Source organism: Mya arenaria, chromosome 3 (assembly GCF_026914265.1).
Source record: "Mya arenaria isolate MELC-2E11 chromosome 3, ASM2691426v1".
NCBI lineage: Eukaryota > Metazoa > Mollusca > Bivalvia > Myida > Myidae > Mya > Mya arenaria.
This window is the reverse complement of record NC_069124.1, coordinates 12,314,242-12,332,671: the sequence shown is the minus strand read 5'-3', so window position 1 is coordinate 12,332,671 and position 18,430 is coordinate 12,314,242. Positions and strand designations below refer to the sequence as shown.

At 38.0% G+C, this 18,430-nt stretch overlaps 1 protein-coding gene and 1 long non-coding RNA gene across 2 annotated transcripts; both read right to left on the bottom strand.

Annotated features, from left to right (window-relative positions):
- Positions 1–2: 2 nt before the first annotated feature.
- Positions 3–18,389, bottom strand: LOC128225678 (sushi, von Willebrand factor type A, EGF and pentraxin domain-containing protein 1-like). Its single transcript, XM_052935587.1, has 40 exons — positions 18,303–18,389; positions 17,946–18,107; positions 17,617–17,784; positions 17,339–17,506; positions 16,614–16,769; positions 16,347–16,514; positions 15,833–16,000; positions 15,548–15,715; positions 15,285–15,446; positions 14,691–14,861; positions 14,203–14,370; positions 13,681–13,845; positions 13,325–13,486; positions 12,975–13,142; positions 12,212–12,379; positions 11,913–12,083; positions 11,208–11,375; positions 10,733–10,900; positions 10,408–10,575; positions 9,531–9,692; positions 9,263–9,430; positions 8,588–8,755; positions 8,129–8,296; positions 7,546–7,710; positions 7,105–7,272; positions 6,757–6,924; positions 6,425–6,592; positions 6,090–6,251; positions 5,316–5,483; positions 4,997–5,164; positions 4,569–4,736; positions 3,408–3,572; positions 3,096–3,263; positions 2,774–2,941; positions 2,466–2,633; positions 2,193–2,354; positions 1,840–2,007; positions 898–1,062; positions 559–723; positions 3–10 (listed from the first exon to the last, which is right to left on the bottom strand). The coding sequence occupies exons 4-40, from the start codon at positions 17,436–17,438 to the stop codon at positions 3–5; spliced, it is 5,937 nt and encodes a 1,978-aa protein (XP_052791547.1). The 5' UTR covers positions 17,439–17,506; positions 17,617–17,784; positions 17,946–18,107; positions 18,303–18,389.
- LOC128227552 (uncharacterized) lies at positions 8,143–9,373 on the bottom strand. The gene is made up of 3 exons (XR_008259830.1): positions 9,263–9,373; positions 8,588–8,755; positions 8,143–8,296 (listed from the first exon to the last, which is right to left on the bottom strand). It is a non-coding gene; the product is annotated as an uncharacterized LOC128227552 (long non-coding RNA).
- Positions 18,390–18,430: the final 41 nt, after the last annotated feature.

The window sequence follows — 18,430 nt, the reverse complement described above, 5'->3', positions numbered from 1 at the left end:
GTTTATCTTGCTACAGCAAACATAAAACTTAAATTTTACATTTCGACACATGCAGTAGGTGTTTGAGAAAATTGTCCAATTGCAATAAGGATTACTGGAAATGTATTAGAAATCCCTGTTTAAAATATTCCTTCGAACGCAAATGAAAAACTCAATACCACATGAGGGTGTCTGGAAATCCCAAGTCTGATCCGTACGACATGTCAGAATGGAGGATCCAAGAATGCTGTACCCAAGGTTACAACTAAAGCTGGCAATTGTAACACCGCCTCTATAAATCTGCTCTAACACTACTCCCTCTGTTGCATAAAGGCCCGGGCATGACACTGCATGTGAAAAAAAATCTATTTCATTAATGGCTGACCTTCTTCATAAGGCTAAATTAAAAATATGTCTTGCCTTTTCCTTATGTTTTCTGGTCATGTACATGAGATGTGACTGCCATAGTAAATAATTAGAATGAAGTTAACCCACAATCAGATGATGAGAAGATCAACCTTATATAGCTAGTTTGAACTTACCATAAGAAGAGGGGCCATAAAAAGGAAGTGATCTTACCACAAGAAGGCGGGTCATTTGTCCATAAACCATCGCTACGGCACTGTGTACTAGATGACCCGACCAAAGTGTAACCGACATCACAAGTAAATTCCATGACGGTCGTCAACCCATCCGTACTGGCATTAGTAAATGCGTTGGTTGCTTGGAGCGTCGCACACCCCACTATAACAATAATTTATGTTCCAAGTAATAATAATACTCAAAGCATTTTTTCATCTTGCGTGTAATCATATAAAAGCCAGAAAAAACACGGAATCAACAGGGTTTCAGACCTGTTAAAATGAAAGGAAAACAACTTTAGATGTATTTTCTTATAACTTGTAGAAAAAGACATACCACAAGTCGGTGGGTCGTTGCCGGCAAGCTGAGCATCAACAGTTTCACAGACTTGTTGTGCCTCTCCACTGAGAGAGAATCCCTCTGCACAGGTATATATGGCGCCTGTTCCGTTCTCCGAGATCTTCAGATCGCCGTTCAAGGGAGATTGGAATGATGAACACACTAAACAATATGTAACGTAGTAAGTAATGAGTACAGTAGAGAAAAGTAGTACTATGAACGAAACCATTTTAGATATCACATGGGAACTTTTCAGCGAATATATATATACATGTACATGTATATCAATGGTTTATACCGCATGTCGGGGTTGTTCCTTGCCATGACCCATCAGTCATGCAAATCAGATCTTCATCTCCAACCAAAGTATATTTATCCATACACGAAAAATTAACAGTCGTAGTTGTTCCGTTTGTAGTGATGACCCTGTCGGCGTTGTGGATACTTGCCAGCTCTAAGCACGGGACTGTAGTTCAATATTAAGTTTTAAGAAACTTGATAATAATAATAACTTTCCACGTGTTTAGTGCGAAACGTAAGAAATGAATTGACACAAATGTACACAAAGAAGCACTATTTCTAACTCAGATACGACTTTGAAGTAAATATGTTTATGTTTTGTTTTAATATACATCAGAGCAATGAAATGCAGGCTATACAGTACCACAAACTGGCGATTGATTTGACCACTGTCCATCTGACTGGCAAGACGAAAATGAAACACCGGCAAGTGTGAAGCCCACATCGCACCGATAGTCAACTATAGTATCAGTTCCGTTCGTACTCACGATATAACTTCCATTTGCCAAGGCGGCAATTTCAGGACAATACACTTAAACAAAGAATGGCAAAATAATAGATAAGCATTATAATATGAATGTATAACAATACATAAGATAATATCATATATATGTCTATACAAATACATTTTTGTCGTACCACAGGTTGGCACTTGCAGATCCCAAGAGCCATCGCTGAGACAGGTGGTGACGGATACTCCGGATACAGTGTTTCCTACATCGCAAGTGAAAGTCGCCAATGTCGCCTCACCATTAGTGGTAAAGTGGTATGTTCCGTTTTGAACAGAGCCCAATGGATCGCATGTAGCTAAAATAATTATAAAAATACTTTTGACAAGACATTATTACTTACAAACACATATAACTTCAAAAAGGAGAATACGTCTTATATTTCAAACCTTAAATCAATGTATTTGTTGACTGAAACATATGGCAAATATAATCACACATTTATCACAATATCATTGAATCATGAGGAAACATATTTCATACAACACTCCGGCTGTTCTCCCAGCCAGCCTGCCCCTGCGGTGTCACACATCTGTGAAGTATCGCCGAACATGGAGCTACCCACTTCACAACTGTAAGTCACCATTAGCCCATCCACAGATATGTTAAAACTTCCGAGGTTTAAAACGGGTGGTTCTTCACACTCTGAAATGTATATCATTACATCCATATATAACTTTTAAAGTGTATGTTTAGCAAAAACAATACGAACGTTATATATTTGCTATTTAACTACAAGTAAAGAACATAACTCACTGCAAATAGGAGCCACGTCTGACCAAAATCCGTTGGTTTGGCAGGTAAGGCTGTCCGTTCCATCCAAATAGTAGCCAGCAGCACACATATACGTAGCCTTGGTGGTTGTACCATCCGTTTCTAAATCAACTGTACCACTGTATGGGTCGGTCAGGGTTGGGCAAGAAACTAATGAAAAAACAGAAGTGTATGACATCAACAAAGATGTACAGCACACACCATGGCTCAATATAACATCGAAACGTCCCTTTGAGATATGACGGACTAACTCACTAAAAAATTGATACCAAGAAATCAAAACTACTAACCACACACTCCAGGTTTGAGATTCCAAGATCCATCTGCTCGACATGTAAGATTCCTTGCACCATTCAAACTGTATCCAGTGTTACACAACACAGATACCTCAGTCACCGTACCATCTGTTGAGTAACTTAGCGTTCCGCCCGCCGGCTGCGTCAGAGGATTGCACGAAACTAGACAATAACACAAAAACATTATAACATAAGCACATCAATGTCGTTATATACGTCATCATCCATTAATATCAAAGGTTCACAACGAAATCGAATTTTGAATAAAGCATGTTTACCATACATTTTCATCTGAGTATCGTATTGAATTACTTACCACACCCGGGAGCTTGGAAATCCCAGGATCCATCGCTCCGACAGGAAATATCTGAGTCTCCCTGTAGCGTGTATCCCTCACCGCATGTAAAACTTGCCATCGTTGTTACGCCGTCAGTAGAAATATTTACTGATCCACCGGAAACGAAGTCCAATGTCGAGCAAGGTACTGTAATAAAGCTCAATGCAATTTATAATAACCACCCTAGAGAGCAATCGTTAGTATTTTACGCTGTTATATCATACAAGTTTACGAATAGTTTAAACTTACACACAATAAAACTATAATTCAAGTACAGCAATGTTTTCTCACCACATGTTGGAGGTAGGCTTCCAGACAATAAGTCCTCGACACTGCCACACTGTTGCATCGTCTGTCCATTGAGCGCATATCCATCACCACAGGTGTACGTTGCAGTCGTGCCGTCAGCAGATATTTGAATGCCTCCATTTGTCGGCATTTGAAAGGACGAACATACTGCGAAAACGTGAAAATCACATTATGCAAGCTTGTTTAAGGCATTACAAATTAAGTAGTATGTAACTGTATTACTATTCGGTGAGAATGAAAGACATTTGGTAATATTTCTATGGAATGTCGGAAAACATTTGTCAAGGTTAGACACACTGAGTTCTAGTGTTTCATGACCCAAAACTCCATAATGAAAAAAGTTACGAACTAAACATTTAAAAAAAAGTGAGTAAATGTAACGTTCTATAGAAGAAAAATAAAATCGGTTGAACGTAACCACTATGTATTTGATTAAGTGACCACATCCGGTATGGACGTTCAAACGATGCGATGAAACTGCAAACGAAACAGTAAATCATGTATACCTAGCATGTTTGGAATGTTTTTATAATCAATAACCATTCAGATTTAAAACCTATAAAGATGAAAAGTAACCAATGGTCTGAGATGGTATAACCATGCTTTGATTCACGTTCATGTGCTAAAACACATGTAACACTGAGCAGTCACTTCCTAATTGATGTAATTTGCCATTGAAGATAAAAGAAAATATATATCATTGTATAAAGATAGAGTATTAACTAGTAGCAAATGTAAGCATGTGTTAAGCCATCATTTCTTCAACTGAGTTGTGTCATTTGGTTAATTTGGCATAAGTCGTCGATGAATTTAGATTTTGGATTTTCCAGCGCGGTTTTACAAGTAACATCTTTCATTTTAGAATCTATCGTTCATGACTTTCACTGACAGAAGATGTTAGATTGAAACATAGATGTCAACCATTTATTTGAGTATGTGTTTACGAGTGTGTATGCATAAGTAAGTGTAACTAGTTCAAGGAGCGATTTGACTTGTTTCCATAGTATTTCCCGGCCGGTAACAATTGCCAGGTAAAGTATTGCTAATTAATAAACAAATATTAACCGTTAACGTACTTATAAAAGTAACGACATCCTTCTCTGGAATGAATTATATCACTATTAGCAATATACGTTGACCTACCGCAAACAGGAATGTTGCCTGCCCAAGAGCCGTCACTTGCACAATACAAAACTTCGTCTCCTACGAGTGTATAGTCGGCATCACAAGAGTATATCGCACTTGTTTCGAGTCCGTTTGAACGTATCGTAAAGTTACCGTTCTCAACAACAGCTGGTGGTAGGCATGTAACTAAAGAGGATTTAATTATAAAGCACATGTTATACAGCAAGCATTCTACATAACAGCATAAATAACACCCCAATATCGTCTTCAATCATATTATATTACAATCAAATAATGTCCCAGTCTCAAAACAAGCACTAAAGATGGTTTCAGTCTTGGTCAAACACCAGTTAATAAATTAATGATCACACCAGTTAATAAATTAGTGAACAATCATATTACCATTTTACTACATTTAAATAGTGTGCACTCGTAAAACTACTCACCACAAAACGGTTGACTGGATGACCACACTCCAGAGTCAGAACACGAAAGAATAGCTGTTCCAACTAGGGTGAAACCAAGATCACATCTGTGCTCTCCCTTTGTCACAGTGCCATTGGAGCTCATGGATAGGCTCCCATTGTCTATTGTATTTAATTCAGGGCAGGACACTAAAACACAAACAAAGTAAATTTAAAAAGCAACAACACTTGGTTTCATAGAAAATAACTATTCGAGCGGTTAAATAGTTCTCACAAGATTAACATCTTTGCAATGATCATAAGGAACAGTAACTACTTCCAGAGACTCAAATATATGTACCACATATTGGTTGTTGAAGATCCCAAGAGCCGTCCGGTGAACAAGAGGCAACAGCATCACCAACTAGAGTATGACCAACACCACATGTAAAGGTAGCTGACGTAGTTTCACCGTCCGTATTGAGATTGACAGCACCATTGGTTATGCTTGATAGCAAGTCGCAGACGACTACAAAACAAACACGTCGTTATTGTTTCTTTGTGTTTCACATACTGTTGGACCAATATTTTGTTCTGCATTTCTTCTTTAGTTAAATATTTACCAATGAAATTTTGAGGGAATTTTGCAGCTTAAAAAGTTTTCATAAACATTTTGAAATTCTGATTTTATTGACGAAAAGTTAATTACGATTGCGATTTTTTTTCCATTTCAAATCAAAAATTGAAAAAAAGAAATAACTTATTGTCAGATATCCTCACTAAGAAATCCAAAAAGTTTGAGCAATGCCCTTATTCGAAACAATTATTATAGAGGCTTGCTTTATTAAGGAAATTCCCTAATTAAATAGACTTTCAAGCACTATTTCGTAATATTTGCATTCAACCACAAAATGTTCCTACCAAATGAAGCTTAATAAGGTCTTTACACATAAAGGGCAATGTTTATCATATTTAAAAGATAACATTTTTCATTACAAAACACCTTGTTTATACAGCATGTAAAACATACAGTAAAAATAACCATTGTGAATTAGAACATAGGTATGAAAATTGAATTATTTCATCTCAAGATCACTCTGTAAAGCTATAGTTCTCACGTCGTCAGGAAACCTACCGCACTCAGGTTGTGTGTCTAGCCAGCCTGTTCCCTCGGAGTCACATATCCGTGACACGTTTCCGACCAATGCGCTGCTAACATCACAACTGTAAGTAACAGTCTGTCCGTCACTGGAGATTGAGTAGGATCCGTTCTGTATTGAGGGCGGAGCTTCACATTCTGTCAAAAAAGATCGTTAAAACACACATTATGTCAAGAAAGGTTCATGAGTCTCATCATTAAAGAAAGATGATGTCAATTCTTGATTAATGAATTATTTAAGGTCACATATACTTCTTGGGATTGCAAGTATTTTATGGCAAATGACATATACAACGCGACGGGTTACTCACTGCAAACAGGTGGTTGATCAGACCATGTTCCGTCGGTCTGGCAAACTATGTCACTTGATCCATCAAGATAGTACTCAGAATTGCATGCATAGGTTGCCATGGTAACATAACCATTCGTCATAATGGAAAGCGTGCCACTGTCAGGGGTTTGAAGGCTTGGGCATTTCACTAAAATACGGAGATTTGAATTTTCAAAATACAAGCGAAACGGACATTGTAATTTCAACGCATTACATGTACTTATATAAACATTAGACATATGAATGGTTGAAATTGTTATTTTTTCCATGTACAACTTTAACTGAAAATAGAACAAAAGTTTTAATGCTGACCACATGTTCCAGGCAGAATATTCCAAGACCCATCTGAGCGGCATGTAAGATTCTGTGCACCATTCAAAGTTGATCCAACGTCACATAAAATAGTAACCGTTGAAACTGTCCCATCCGTGGAATAACTTAGAGAACCGTCCGATGGCTGAGTTAGAGAGCTGCATGACACTAGAAATCAAGAAAGAAAATCAAACATTATTTTTTAAAGCTAACTCTGTGTAATCTAACACAAGTTATTCGATAAAACGATACAACGGGGCCAGAATATAACTAAGTCATGTTTGAAGGTTAAACACAATGAAGAACACACGAATGACCATAATATCAATACCACACCACAATACTTACCGCACTCTGGAGCCTGCAGGTCCCATGATCCATCACTCCGGCAGGTGATCTCCGAGTCTCCCTGTAACGTATACCCATCTTCGCACGTAAACGTTGCTGTTGTCGTGACGCCGTCGGTGGAAATATTCACATTACCCCCAGAAACGTAATCCAGCGTTGAGCAAGTTACTTGAATATAAGAATTCACGTAGGCATTACCGATGTATTAAAAAGCTGATTTACAAGTTTTACGTTTGAAAAGTATTATGAAGTACATAAAAATATTCATAACGCAAACTGATGCACGCCGAATTAGTCTTACCCGAAGGTAAAATCAGGTAAACCAACCACGTTAAATGGAACAAAACAGTTCAAACATCCCGTATTTAGAATGTACTTAGGATGATGCAGGATTAATATTTTCTTCATTTTGAATTATCATCAAAAATCAAAAAGTATTACCACAAGAAGGAGATGAGTTTCCGGCCAGTACATCCTCAACACTTCCACATTGTTGGAGCGCTACTCCGCTTAGCGTATACCCTTCGCCACATGTGTACGTTGCCGTAGTTCCGGCATCGGATATTTCAATGTCTCCGTTTGTCGGCGTGTGAAAGGTAGAACAAACTGTAAATAAAAATGTAACCCTGTTCCGTTTAATATAAAGCGTTCCCCATTGCAAATACAAAGGGATAAGCCCTGACGCCAAACATTGTACCGATGCAACATGATTATTAAATACGGAGACACAAATTGTACGTACATAATAACACAGGCATACCACACATGAAAATATATAAATAATTTTATGGTATTATCGCCATGGAACGGTTAATATGTTATACTATGTTACAGGTTGTGGTTTGATTAAATGCTTTTCTTGTAGATTCTATAACTTCCCTGGATTTTGTTTGTCAAGTCAACTATACACGATTCGCAATGCTCTGTGGACGTTACTTCTTAAGAACGTTAAGCAAGGAGAAAACAAAACATCCAAACTTAGTTATGACCGAATTGTATTATTATTTTCTCTATAATGACCTACCGCAAGTAGGCATGTTGACCGTCCATGAGCCATCATTTCCACAATACTGGACGTCGTCTCCAACGAGGGTATAGTCAGATTGACACGAATAGTTTGCGGTTGTCTGTTGCCCATCGGTACTTATCACAAAGTTACCGTTTTCCAAAATAGTTGGCTGCTGACATGCAACTACAACATAATACATTTTGTAAAGAAATAAAAACAAAACGATTTACGGCTAACTTTTCCAAATAACACCAACAATTGTGCACACAATCATTTATTATTTCTAGATTGCAATAACAGTCATGATTTTTTTCTGGTGCTCAAAATTAATCTTGCATTTAAACAAGTAAATGTCCTAAATAGTCTTTCAAAATCAAAGCAACCATATCATTTTCAATAACAAATAATTGCATTCAATACTTCAAATGACATGCATATACTAGTAGCTACCTTTAAAAACAAAGAACAACTCACCACAAACCGGCTGACTAGATGACCAAGATCCAGATTCAGAGCACACAAGTGTGTCTGTCCCTACCAGTGTAAAACCAAGGTCACATGTGTGTTTCGCTAGCGTCAAAGTGCCATTGGAACTCATCGTCATAGTCCCGTTGCCTATCACACTTAATCCAGAACAGGATACTGAAAGACGCGTTTATACAAATAGTGAAACTCAAACCTTGGAAAGTCACAACGTCATCAGTATGATACCTTCCTACCAGAGCCTCCATTATTTTGACCCATTAATCTGATAAATTTAACGATTTAAAAATAGTTATATCCTGCTAAAAATAAAACGCCGGGATACAGAAATACAGCGTGGAAATAGTCGAACAAGCAAGAACTCATACTCGGAGCGCAATACAACTAATCTATTTTTATGATATCGTCGTCATTCTGCTAAACATAGAGAGCATTGAGACAAAAAAATGGTTAAAACGACATGAATAGAATTTGTTCATGGGAGTTTGCGGTCTTAAGACTCCCTGCGCGCATGTGCAGATAGTCTTAAAACTTAAACGTAAGAACGCTACTGTTTTTAGAGATCCTAAAAGGATTACTGACAAGATTGCATACATTCGGTGAGAACAGATAACACCACATATATTCAGATTATATATTCCAAACAATCATGTGTATTATACTTACCACACGATGGTTGCTGTATATCCCATGTGCCATCGGATTGACACGAAGCAACAGAAGCTCCTGCTAAAGTGTTCCCAACTTCACATGTAAATACAACCGACGTTGTTCGACCTTCCGTAGTGAGATTTATAAAACCATTTGCAAGGTTTGTCAGTGAATCACAGACGACTGCAAAATAAGGATTGTAAATTTCATTTTATCCAATGATAAAATTACTTGAAATAAATGCTCGATAAACATAACTTTTTCACACGTTCTCGAAACTTACAACACTCCGGTTGAGTGCCAAGCCAGCCTGCTCCCGCGGTGTCACACATCTGGGAGGTGTTGCCGACCAAAGCGCTGCCACTTTCACAACTGTAGGTGACAGTCTGTCCGTCGCTGGAGATTGTATAAGTGCCGTGTAATATTTGGGGCGGAGATTCACATTCTGAAATTATATTTAAAGTCGGTTAAGTGGTGTTAGGAAAATGTGCTCGCTGAATGGGTATAACCCGATGGTTATATGGAATGCATTTCTTGTAAGCTGGTGACCCTCAACGTCCAAGTTTCTGAATATGTGAATCATACATATTGTAATGATAGACATGGGTAGCTCATCTAGTGTGGAAAGATTGTGCAGTGTATTTGTTAGGAACAAGTCGACATGTTATCACGCATGACTGAGTACCGATCAGAAAAAAAATGTGATAGTGACTGACAGGCACGAATTTTTCACAAATACAGAACCTGGTGCAGTGAGTTGTCATATGTAAATAGCATAAGGTCGTGTGGCACAACTTTGTTGAGGACTGTCGTGGAAAAGTGGCACTGGATTTCTGACATTGTGAATGTTTGTATTGGTTTATAGTGATAATGATGGAGCATACTTTTGGGTTTTTGTATTGGAAATATAAATGCCTTCCCGTTATATTACTTTTAAATTAATAGATTGCGCAATTTCGCCTTAGCAATAACATGCCAAAAAATCAAAGAGCGCATAATAAAGTGTATGTATTGGTTAGCAATCATGCATTTGAGTTCTTTCAACATGACTTATATGTGTTCAATGGTGAAAGATTTCCTACATGTGCATGACGTCTGAAATTGTACAGCAGTGTTTTATGGCAAACGAATCATATAAAACTACTGGTCAGTTTACTTACTGCAAACAGGGGGTTGGTCCGACCAGGAACCGTCGGTAAGGCAAACTATTTCACTGAGTCCATCCAAATCGTATCCAGATGCACAAACGTAATCTGCTACGGAAACAGATCCGTCCGTTGACATTGATAAAACGCCACTGCTAATGTCCTCAAGGTCAGGACATTTCACTGCAATTGTGAATTGTTGCAGAATAAACATTAAGCTATTTTAAGAGCGTTCATGTTAACTGTTGAAATGACAAATTCATTTAAGGTTTCATTTTGAAATAAAAAAATAATAAAACAATTAAGTTTTCAGTAGAGACAATTATCATAACTAACTGACCACATGTCCCCGGCTGAAAATTCCATGAACCATCTGCACGGCAGGTAAGATTCTGTGCTCCAAGAAGGGTGTAACCGTTGTTACAGGTAATTCCGGCATTTGTGGCTGCGCCGTCTGTCGTATATTGTAGAATACCTCCAGTAGGTTGAGCCAGAGCGAAACATGGTGCTGTAAAACAAAGCGCAAATGGTAATCACGTGTTAAACTAGATACATTTTCTTTTCGAATCCTATTTTAGGTTTTAGCGAAGCTTCGTGCATTTATTTCGGAAGAGTCTTCCTCATATGAACAGGGTGTTAAAACAAAGGTCTTAACAACAAGCCATATCATAAATAGATAAAAGTCGGTGATGCATTTTCCTATGATAAAAGTAATTGTAGTTCAACATTTATAGGGACACAGGTATGTACTCAGCGACGATGGTAATTTTGATTAAATCATTTATGTTTATGTTAGTTCCATTTTAATTCCTTACCGCATTCAGGGGCCTGAAAGTCCCAAGATCCGTCATTTCTGCAGACGATGTCTGCTTCACCCGTTAGCGTGTACCCTTCCCCGCATGTAAAAGTAGCCGAGGTGGTTTCGCCGTCAGTTTTTAAGCTTACGCTTCCGCCAGACACGGTGGCAATGGTTGAACATGTGACTGAAGAAATATATTAAATACAATTAGAGCTAGAGAGACAAACACAGTAGTCGAAATCTCAGACATAAAACCCTGTTTAGTTGCGCATGGCAAGAGCCAGTAGGTACGTAATAACACAATGTCAAGAACGAACCAGGGTGTGGTTCAGGATGCCCTCTCTATAGTTAAGACTTTAAATACTTTTTCAGATTGATGTTTTCTTTAAATCTGACCGATGCACACTTATAATTTGGTATACTTTAAATTCAGTACAATTCCTGCACTCAGAGAGAGAAAAGTTTCATTAATATCTCAGAAATTTAATATTTTTTTTGTTCGACCATAACTTGGCTGTCTTCCGTTTTCATGCAACATGGGTTGCTTAGCATATTAACGGTGCTTATTATCAAAATGATTGAATTTTCTTAGAATAACCTCAACATACCTCTTGTTTCTAAATGTATGGGGTCAAAACTGAATGTTAAGGAAATGTAGGTTGTTATAAACATGTACTTCTGTTTTCTTAATGTTTTACGGTCAGTTGGTGTTTTACAATACCGCAGGTAGGTGCAGTTCCGTTCCATCCTGATCCGTCTGATTGGCAATACCGTAATCCATCTCCGTACAATGAGAAACCTGCCGAACAGCTATGCACAGCAGTGTCAAGGTTATCGCTGCTGTTGCCATATTCGACTGCACCGTTTACTGGGTTCGACGGTAAAATGCAGCCTGTATGAAAAGCTTACGATGTTAAAATTGACGCTTACCACTGAAGTTCATCAAATATATTTTATGTAATGGATGAGATGAGCCATTCTTAGAACAAACAACAGGATAACAATGTATGTAATACTAACGGCATTTGGGCTGAACTCCCGTCCAAGATCCTGACAACAGGCATTCACGTGAACTGTTCCCGTCCAGGTAGTAACCATCAACACACGAATATTCTGTCCTCGTTACCATACCATCAGTAACCAAGACAAAACTGCCGCTATCGGGAGCATTTAGCGTTGGACATGTTACTAAAACAATACATCGATTATCACATAGTTCTTCAAACTAAATTACTACCTGATTCGTTAAACAAATATAAAACTGTTATTTGTTGCTGTTTTACATGAAAGCTATAAACATGGCTTGGAACTATTACCAAGGCAACATTATTAACTTTTCCCCACTCGCACTATGACGTCTTTGCAATTTACTAATTTGGAACTTAATATATTAAGTTAAATATTGAACCCGAAATTATACCTTCATCTGACTTTTTGTACTGTTATATTGGAATAATATACATGTACGTAACAACACCTCATGCATATGTTTATTTATAGATAGCATTCCTTTGTTAAGTTCTGTTCACCACTTTTCATATGTTATTTTTCACTGCTATAAAGCCGAAATAAACGTATTGTATTGTATTGTATTGTATTGTATATACCATAAGAAAAATTGACGGTATACCATTAACGTTCGGTGGGTATTTTAAACACAAATGAAATTTTGATAAACAGTTATTTATTCATTCCTTAAAAACTTTTGCGCAAGTAAAAACAGTTATTTTATGGTTATATCAGTCAAATATAAAATCAGAAACCTACAGCAAACCTCACTTACCACAACTCGGTGCTTCGATAGACCACGTTCCGTCTATCCCACATTGTGCTGTATTAGCGCCACTAAGAGAAGAACCGGCTTCACATTGAAATGTAACTGTTGTTTGTAATCCGTCAGTTGAAAGAAGTCCTGAACCCGATTCTATAGCTGGTATATCAGCACAAAGCTCTGCAAATTCGTTTTAATGTATGTAAAACATGATGATATAACATGATGAACACTTAAGTGTATATAAACAAATTAATACGTAAATGAATCATGAAACGAAATCTTACCGGCAAAAATAACGACATTTAAATATCATTTTTAGGAAACGTTTAGTGCACAGGTTTTAAAGGGTAAGAACTTACTACAACTTGGCGGAACATTATTCCAACCAGTGCCGTCTGACTGACAAACAGAATTGGAACTTCCAACGAGAATGTAACCCAAGTCACAAGTAAATGTTGCCACCATCAGGTCTTCCGATAGTGTCATATTGCCGTGCTCTGGTATTGACTGTGCTTCACATACTGATGATAGAAGTATTATTGGTGTGTATAATGTAGAACAAAACAAAGATAGCGAAATGAATATCTTAAGTTACTACAAAAAATGACACTTGAGGTGATAGTGAAATAAATATCTTAAGTTACTACAAAAAATGACACTTGAGGTAAATAGTTGACTTTTATTGAACGAATCGTGACTTCACAAAGTATCCTACCACAAGTAGGTGCTTGGTCTTGCCATACTCCCGAGGCACATTCAATAATTTCATTCGTGTTCAAGTGATATCCATCAACGCAGCTGAATGTTGCACGGGTAACCACACCGTCGGAGTTGTACGCAACAAAACCTGCGTCTAGTTCCAACAGACTTGGGCACAGATCTAAACATTACAAGGTAAAACGGTATGCTAGAGCAAGTTCCAACAAAAACATTATTTAACCTAATGTTAGTTGGTATTTACGTAATGAAACATACAGTAGACAATTCATTGGCCATTTACTCGCAATTAAACATAGCACGTGTACATAAATATCTTTCCGGGAAGTCGGACAAAAATATGAAATATTGCTGAAACTGTTTTTAAATCCATATAAAATAACTTTGAGGCAATCTTTATTGCAAGAAGTATTTTATCTTAATATCTATACGTATGTTATATATAGTAACACAAACACAAGTTCATGCAACAGATTAGAATTCTGCAAATATGTAAAATATAAACAGCATAATAGCACACCGCAAGATGGACTGCTAGCATTCCATTGCCCTTCTTCTGTACATCCGATGACGTGGTGTCCTACAAGACTGTAATGCAAGTCACATGTAAACCATGCGAAAGTGGTTATTCCGTCTGTGGTTATAGAAATACTCTGATTTTCTGCTGGAGACAGTGCTGGACATTCGACTGAAACACAACAACATAATATACGTTCCGATATTGCTTCTCTAAGAGTTGGGCATTGGTCTTACAATCTTTTATTGATTACAAAATATGGCAAAAACGTGTTTATGTTCATTCAAATAAGGTTTTGTTTCAGTATGTTGATTTTATTTCTTTATTTTTCTATTATTTCTGACCCTCATCAACCAGCAGTCTTGTTTGTCAAATTGAACATTGGAAGACTATGGAAAAATGAAATTGGAAAAACATATGCAAATTTTGGAATACATAACATAAACTTGTATGAAAAATGCTATTAGCTACATGCTCATTAAAACTATTACCGCATGTTGGCGCTGTGGCGATCTGCCAGACTCCATCTTCTCCACACTGGATATCGCTGTCTCCACTAAGAGTTGAACCAACATCACATTGGAAAATTAATTTAGAGGTGCTTCCGTCAGTGGAAACATTGTAGCTTCCGCCATTGACCATTGGAAACTCTGCGCATGCCTCTACGTAATTAGAATGTAAAGATTGAATGCAAAGATTTGAGGGTGTTTATCATGTAATAAAACAGGAGAGCGGTATGAAAACCATGAAAGCTGAAAACTTCAATGGAACTACAGGGACAATCCTAGTAGTAAAATCAATGGAACCCTGCTTTAAAAGCACGAAATAAACGATAATGAACGAGGGAAAGAAACGTTCAAACACCGCAAACAGACCACACGTGCAAAGAAAACAGCTTTAAAAATAAATGGTGGAATTACCGCATTGGAACGGTCAGTAAAACACGAGTCCGCAGAAACACGACTTTACTAGGGGGTTTACCTAGTTCATATGCGCATAACATCATATTGTTCCAATATTGATCAGTAATCACAAAACTAAAAATAAATGCCACATCGGTGAAAACAATACTGAAGAAACCCTACCACAAAAAGGCGTTGTTCCGTTCCAGCCAGAAGAGTCCTCTCCACAGGCTAATACGGTGTCGCCCTTCAACGTGAAACCTACGTCACAGGTGAACGTTGTGAGCCGATCGTCCGCTGACACAACTGAGCTACCGTTTGCTGGAGCTCCAATACTATTGCACACTGGAAAAATAATAATTAATAACATCCTCAATTACTTGCATAATGAAATTTAAGAAAAAGAAAATAAATTTATACAAAAATAAAATCTTAAGAACTCTTACCGCATGTTGGCTCATTGCTATCCCAGGTGCCGTCGGATCCGCATGTGCGAGAAGCGTCTCCCTGTAAATGATATTCGGAGGCGCAGGAATAACTCACTGTCGTTTCTATGCCGGTCGTAGACATGAAGTAAAATCCGCTACTGACATCTGGTAGGTCGTCGCACTGCACTGTAAATTGAAACAAAATGTTTATTGTTTTCTGGAAATACGAACTCATCATTATATACTCCAGGGACAAGTTGTTCTTTAATTTTCATATATTGATCAATATAAAACGAAATATACCACAGATCGGCGCTACAAAGTCCCAATCCCCGCTTGGACGGCAGGTACTTATTTGAAACCCTTTCAAAGAGAATCCAAGATTGCACGAGTACTCCACCCAAGTGTGACTTCCGTTTGAAGAAAGATCTATTGAGCCATGGTCCACTGGTGCGATGGCAGCGCAAGACGCTGAAAGCATATAAATGCTAGAACAAAAGCGATGACAGGATCAATTTAGAGATTTTGGTTATACAAGGATTAATTACTTAAATAAATAATCTTTCCGCATGTGTGCTTTCCTTCCACTTGGTTTAAACCAAACACGTGACCGTCCTTCATTTCCAGATTTAACATATTGGTATGCAAATTATGCTAATGATTATTCATTATTCAAGATTTACTTTTCATGACAATGTGCGAATAAGGTGTAATATTTCGGACAGATCATGCATAAATGAACCAAAAACATAATATTCAAATCTTAAATAATCATCAAATACATCCACAAGTCCGATATAAACGGTTTAATGCTCACTGCACTCGGGAGGTTGTATATCCCACGAGCCATCAGACCGGCACTGCAGGGTGGTCGTTCCGCTGAGTGAATATCCAGTATTGCAGGTGTACATTGCTGATGTACTTGTTCCATCTGTTACCATCGACAAACTGCCTCCCGTTAGCGAAGGTAAACTGTCACAAGCATCTGAAGTCGAACAGAAACATCATGTCTCAATTAGCACTTTGATAGTTTTTAGCTTTCAAAAATCCGAGAAAAAAAAGATATATAAACATCACTACGTACTACAGACGGGATTTGTTCCATTCCATCCTGACCCGTCGTTTGCACACACACGGACAGGTTCTCCGTTCAGAGTGTAACCCGGCTCACATGTATAATGCGCCGTGTATCCGTCCGCATCCACTGCACCATCAACGGGTTTTGAAGGCGTTTCACAGACTGTAATGACGAAACTCGTTAACTATGACTACTTTTTTTTCTTGCATAACAGACATGCCTTTATGGATTGTTAAGACTAGCCACATGCATCCAAGCGCCATTTCAGAATACTATTTCAATGGATAATGATTCTAAATCAAGAATTGGACAATTTTGAACAACAAAGTCAGAACAATGTTCATCAAAAAATACTAGTATATCAGTACAAAGTTTAATGAAAACATCTAAGCGGCGATATCAATCGGGAACCATTTGCCGTTCACTTCAGATTACTGCGCGTCATGACGTTTGCGTTAATAAACAACCTTGCACGCGCAATTGAGTGGAATATCTAAAGTAACCCTTACACCGTCAAAATTGCACTAAAATTTAGATTTTCAGTATACAAGAAAAAGTATTGTTCACATGTATACGGTGCGTCGTTATCGGATTCCGCATGTGACCTCGGGTTGGATTGTTCCATTCGCCCCGCATACATGTGAAATATTCTTAATATTTTTTGCGAAACCCATACATTCCCCTTGCTAACAAAACCTGTACGATATAGCATTCTATACATTTTTATTTACCACATGATGGTCTTTGGTATATCCAACTTCCATTTTTTGAGCAAGTGTTTATTTCTTCTCCCACGAGATAATAACCGGATAGACAAGAAAAGGTAGCCATGGTAACGCTGCCATTCGTAGAGAAAGACACATGACCACTCGAGGGTGCCAAGATGTCCACACATGAAACTGGAAAATAAAAATTTAATCATGACGGTCGAACTATACGCACTTTGCCGCATATAATTTATTAAACATTTTAAGAAAAATACGAAGATATATTCAAAAGGATTCCATACCACATTCGGGAACTGCAGACCCCCATGATCCTTTGTCGTCGCATGAGATTACGTCTAGGCCGTTCAACGTGAATCCCCCCTGGCACGTTATGGTCGCGTAGGAAGAAATGCCGTCTGTTTCTACAACCAACGCTCCCGCATTTGGTGCTTCAACTTCGCTACATTGAACTATTTCAGGACAGAAATGGGAATTAGAAAATTACATTAAATGCCGACACATTCTGTAGAGGAACGATAACATTAGTGTGATTATTCAAATGGTTAAAGTAATGCGTGTGTAAGTGCAATAACACAAGCGTACCCAGTATTTCACAGTGCTGTGAATTTACCACATGAAGGTTGGCCTCCGTCCCAGCCCAGACCACCAGTCTGACATTGTCTGGTAGTATTACCCTCTATAGTAAAGCCAGCTTCACAACTGTAGGAGGCCACATATCCGCCTAAAATAACTTCTACCCATCCATTAGTTGGAGCGTCTGGTATATCGCACACTGAAAGTCAAGCACAGGTAAAATATGTGAAGTCCGCTGCTGAGGGTAAAACAATTGTTTTCCATATATGTCAATAAGGTATAGAAACGTTGATAATCAAGCAGAACTTCCACAGCGACTTAACAAATATTTTTTCTCGGAATGAAAGCATTTCATTTGTTTCATTAAAATCATATTTACGAACTCAATGCTTACCACAAAGCGGAACGGAGCCATTCCAGGACCCATCCGCCTGGCATTTTAGCAGTGACGGACCATCCGCGTAGTACCCAGAACTGCATGACACACTTGAAAAGGTATTTAAACCGTCTGTGTATTTTGTC

Excerpts from the sequence above, each read along its gene's own strand:
- LOC128225678 (XM_052935587.1), bottom strand. The coding sequence starts at position 17,438 with ATGGCTACCTTTTCTTGTCTATCCGGTTATTATCTCGTGGGAGAAGAA. Across the intron at positions 10,901-11,207 it reads CTTTCAGGCCCCTGAATGCG|CACCATGTTTCGCTCTGGCT; the intron begins GTAAGGAATTAA and ends TTTGTTTTACAG. Across the intron at positions 724-897 it reads CAACGACCCACCGACTTGTG|TGGGGTGTGCGACGCTCCAA; the intron begins GTATGTCTTTTT and ends TTATTGTTATAG.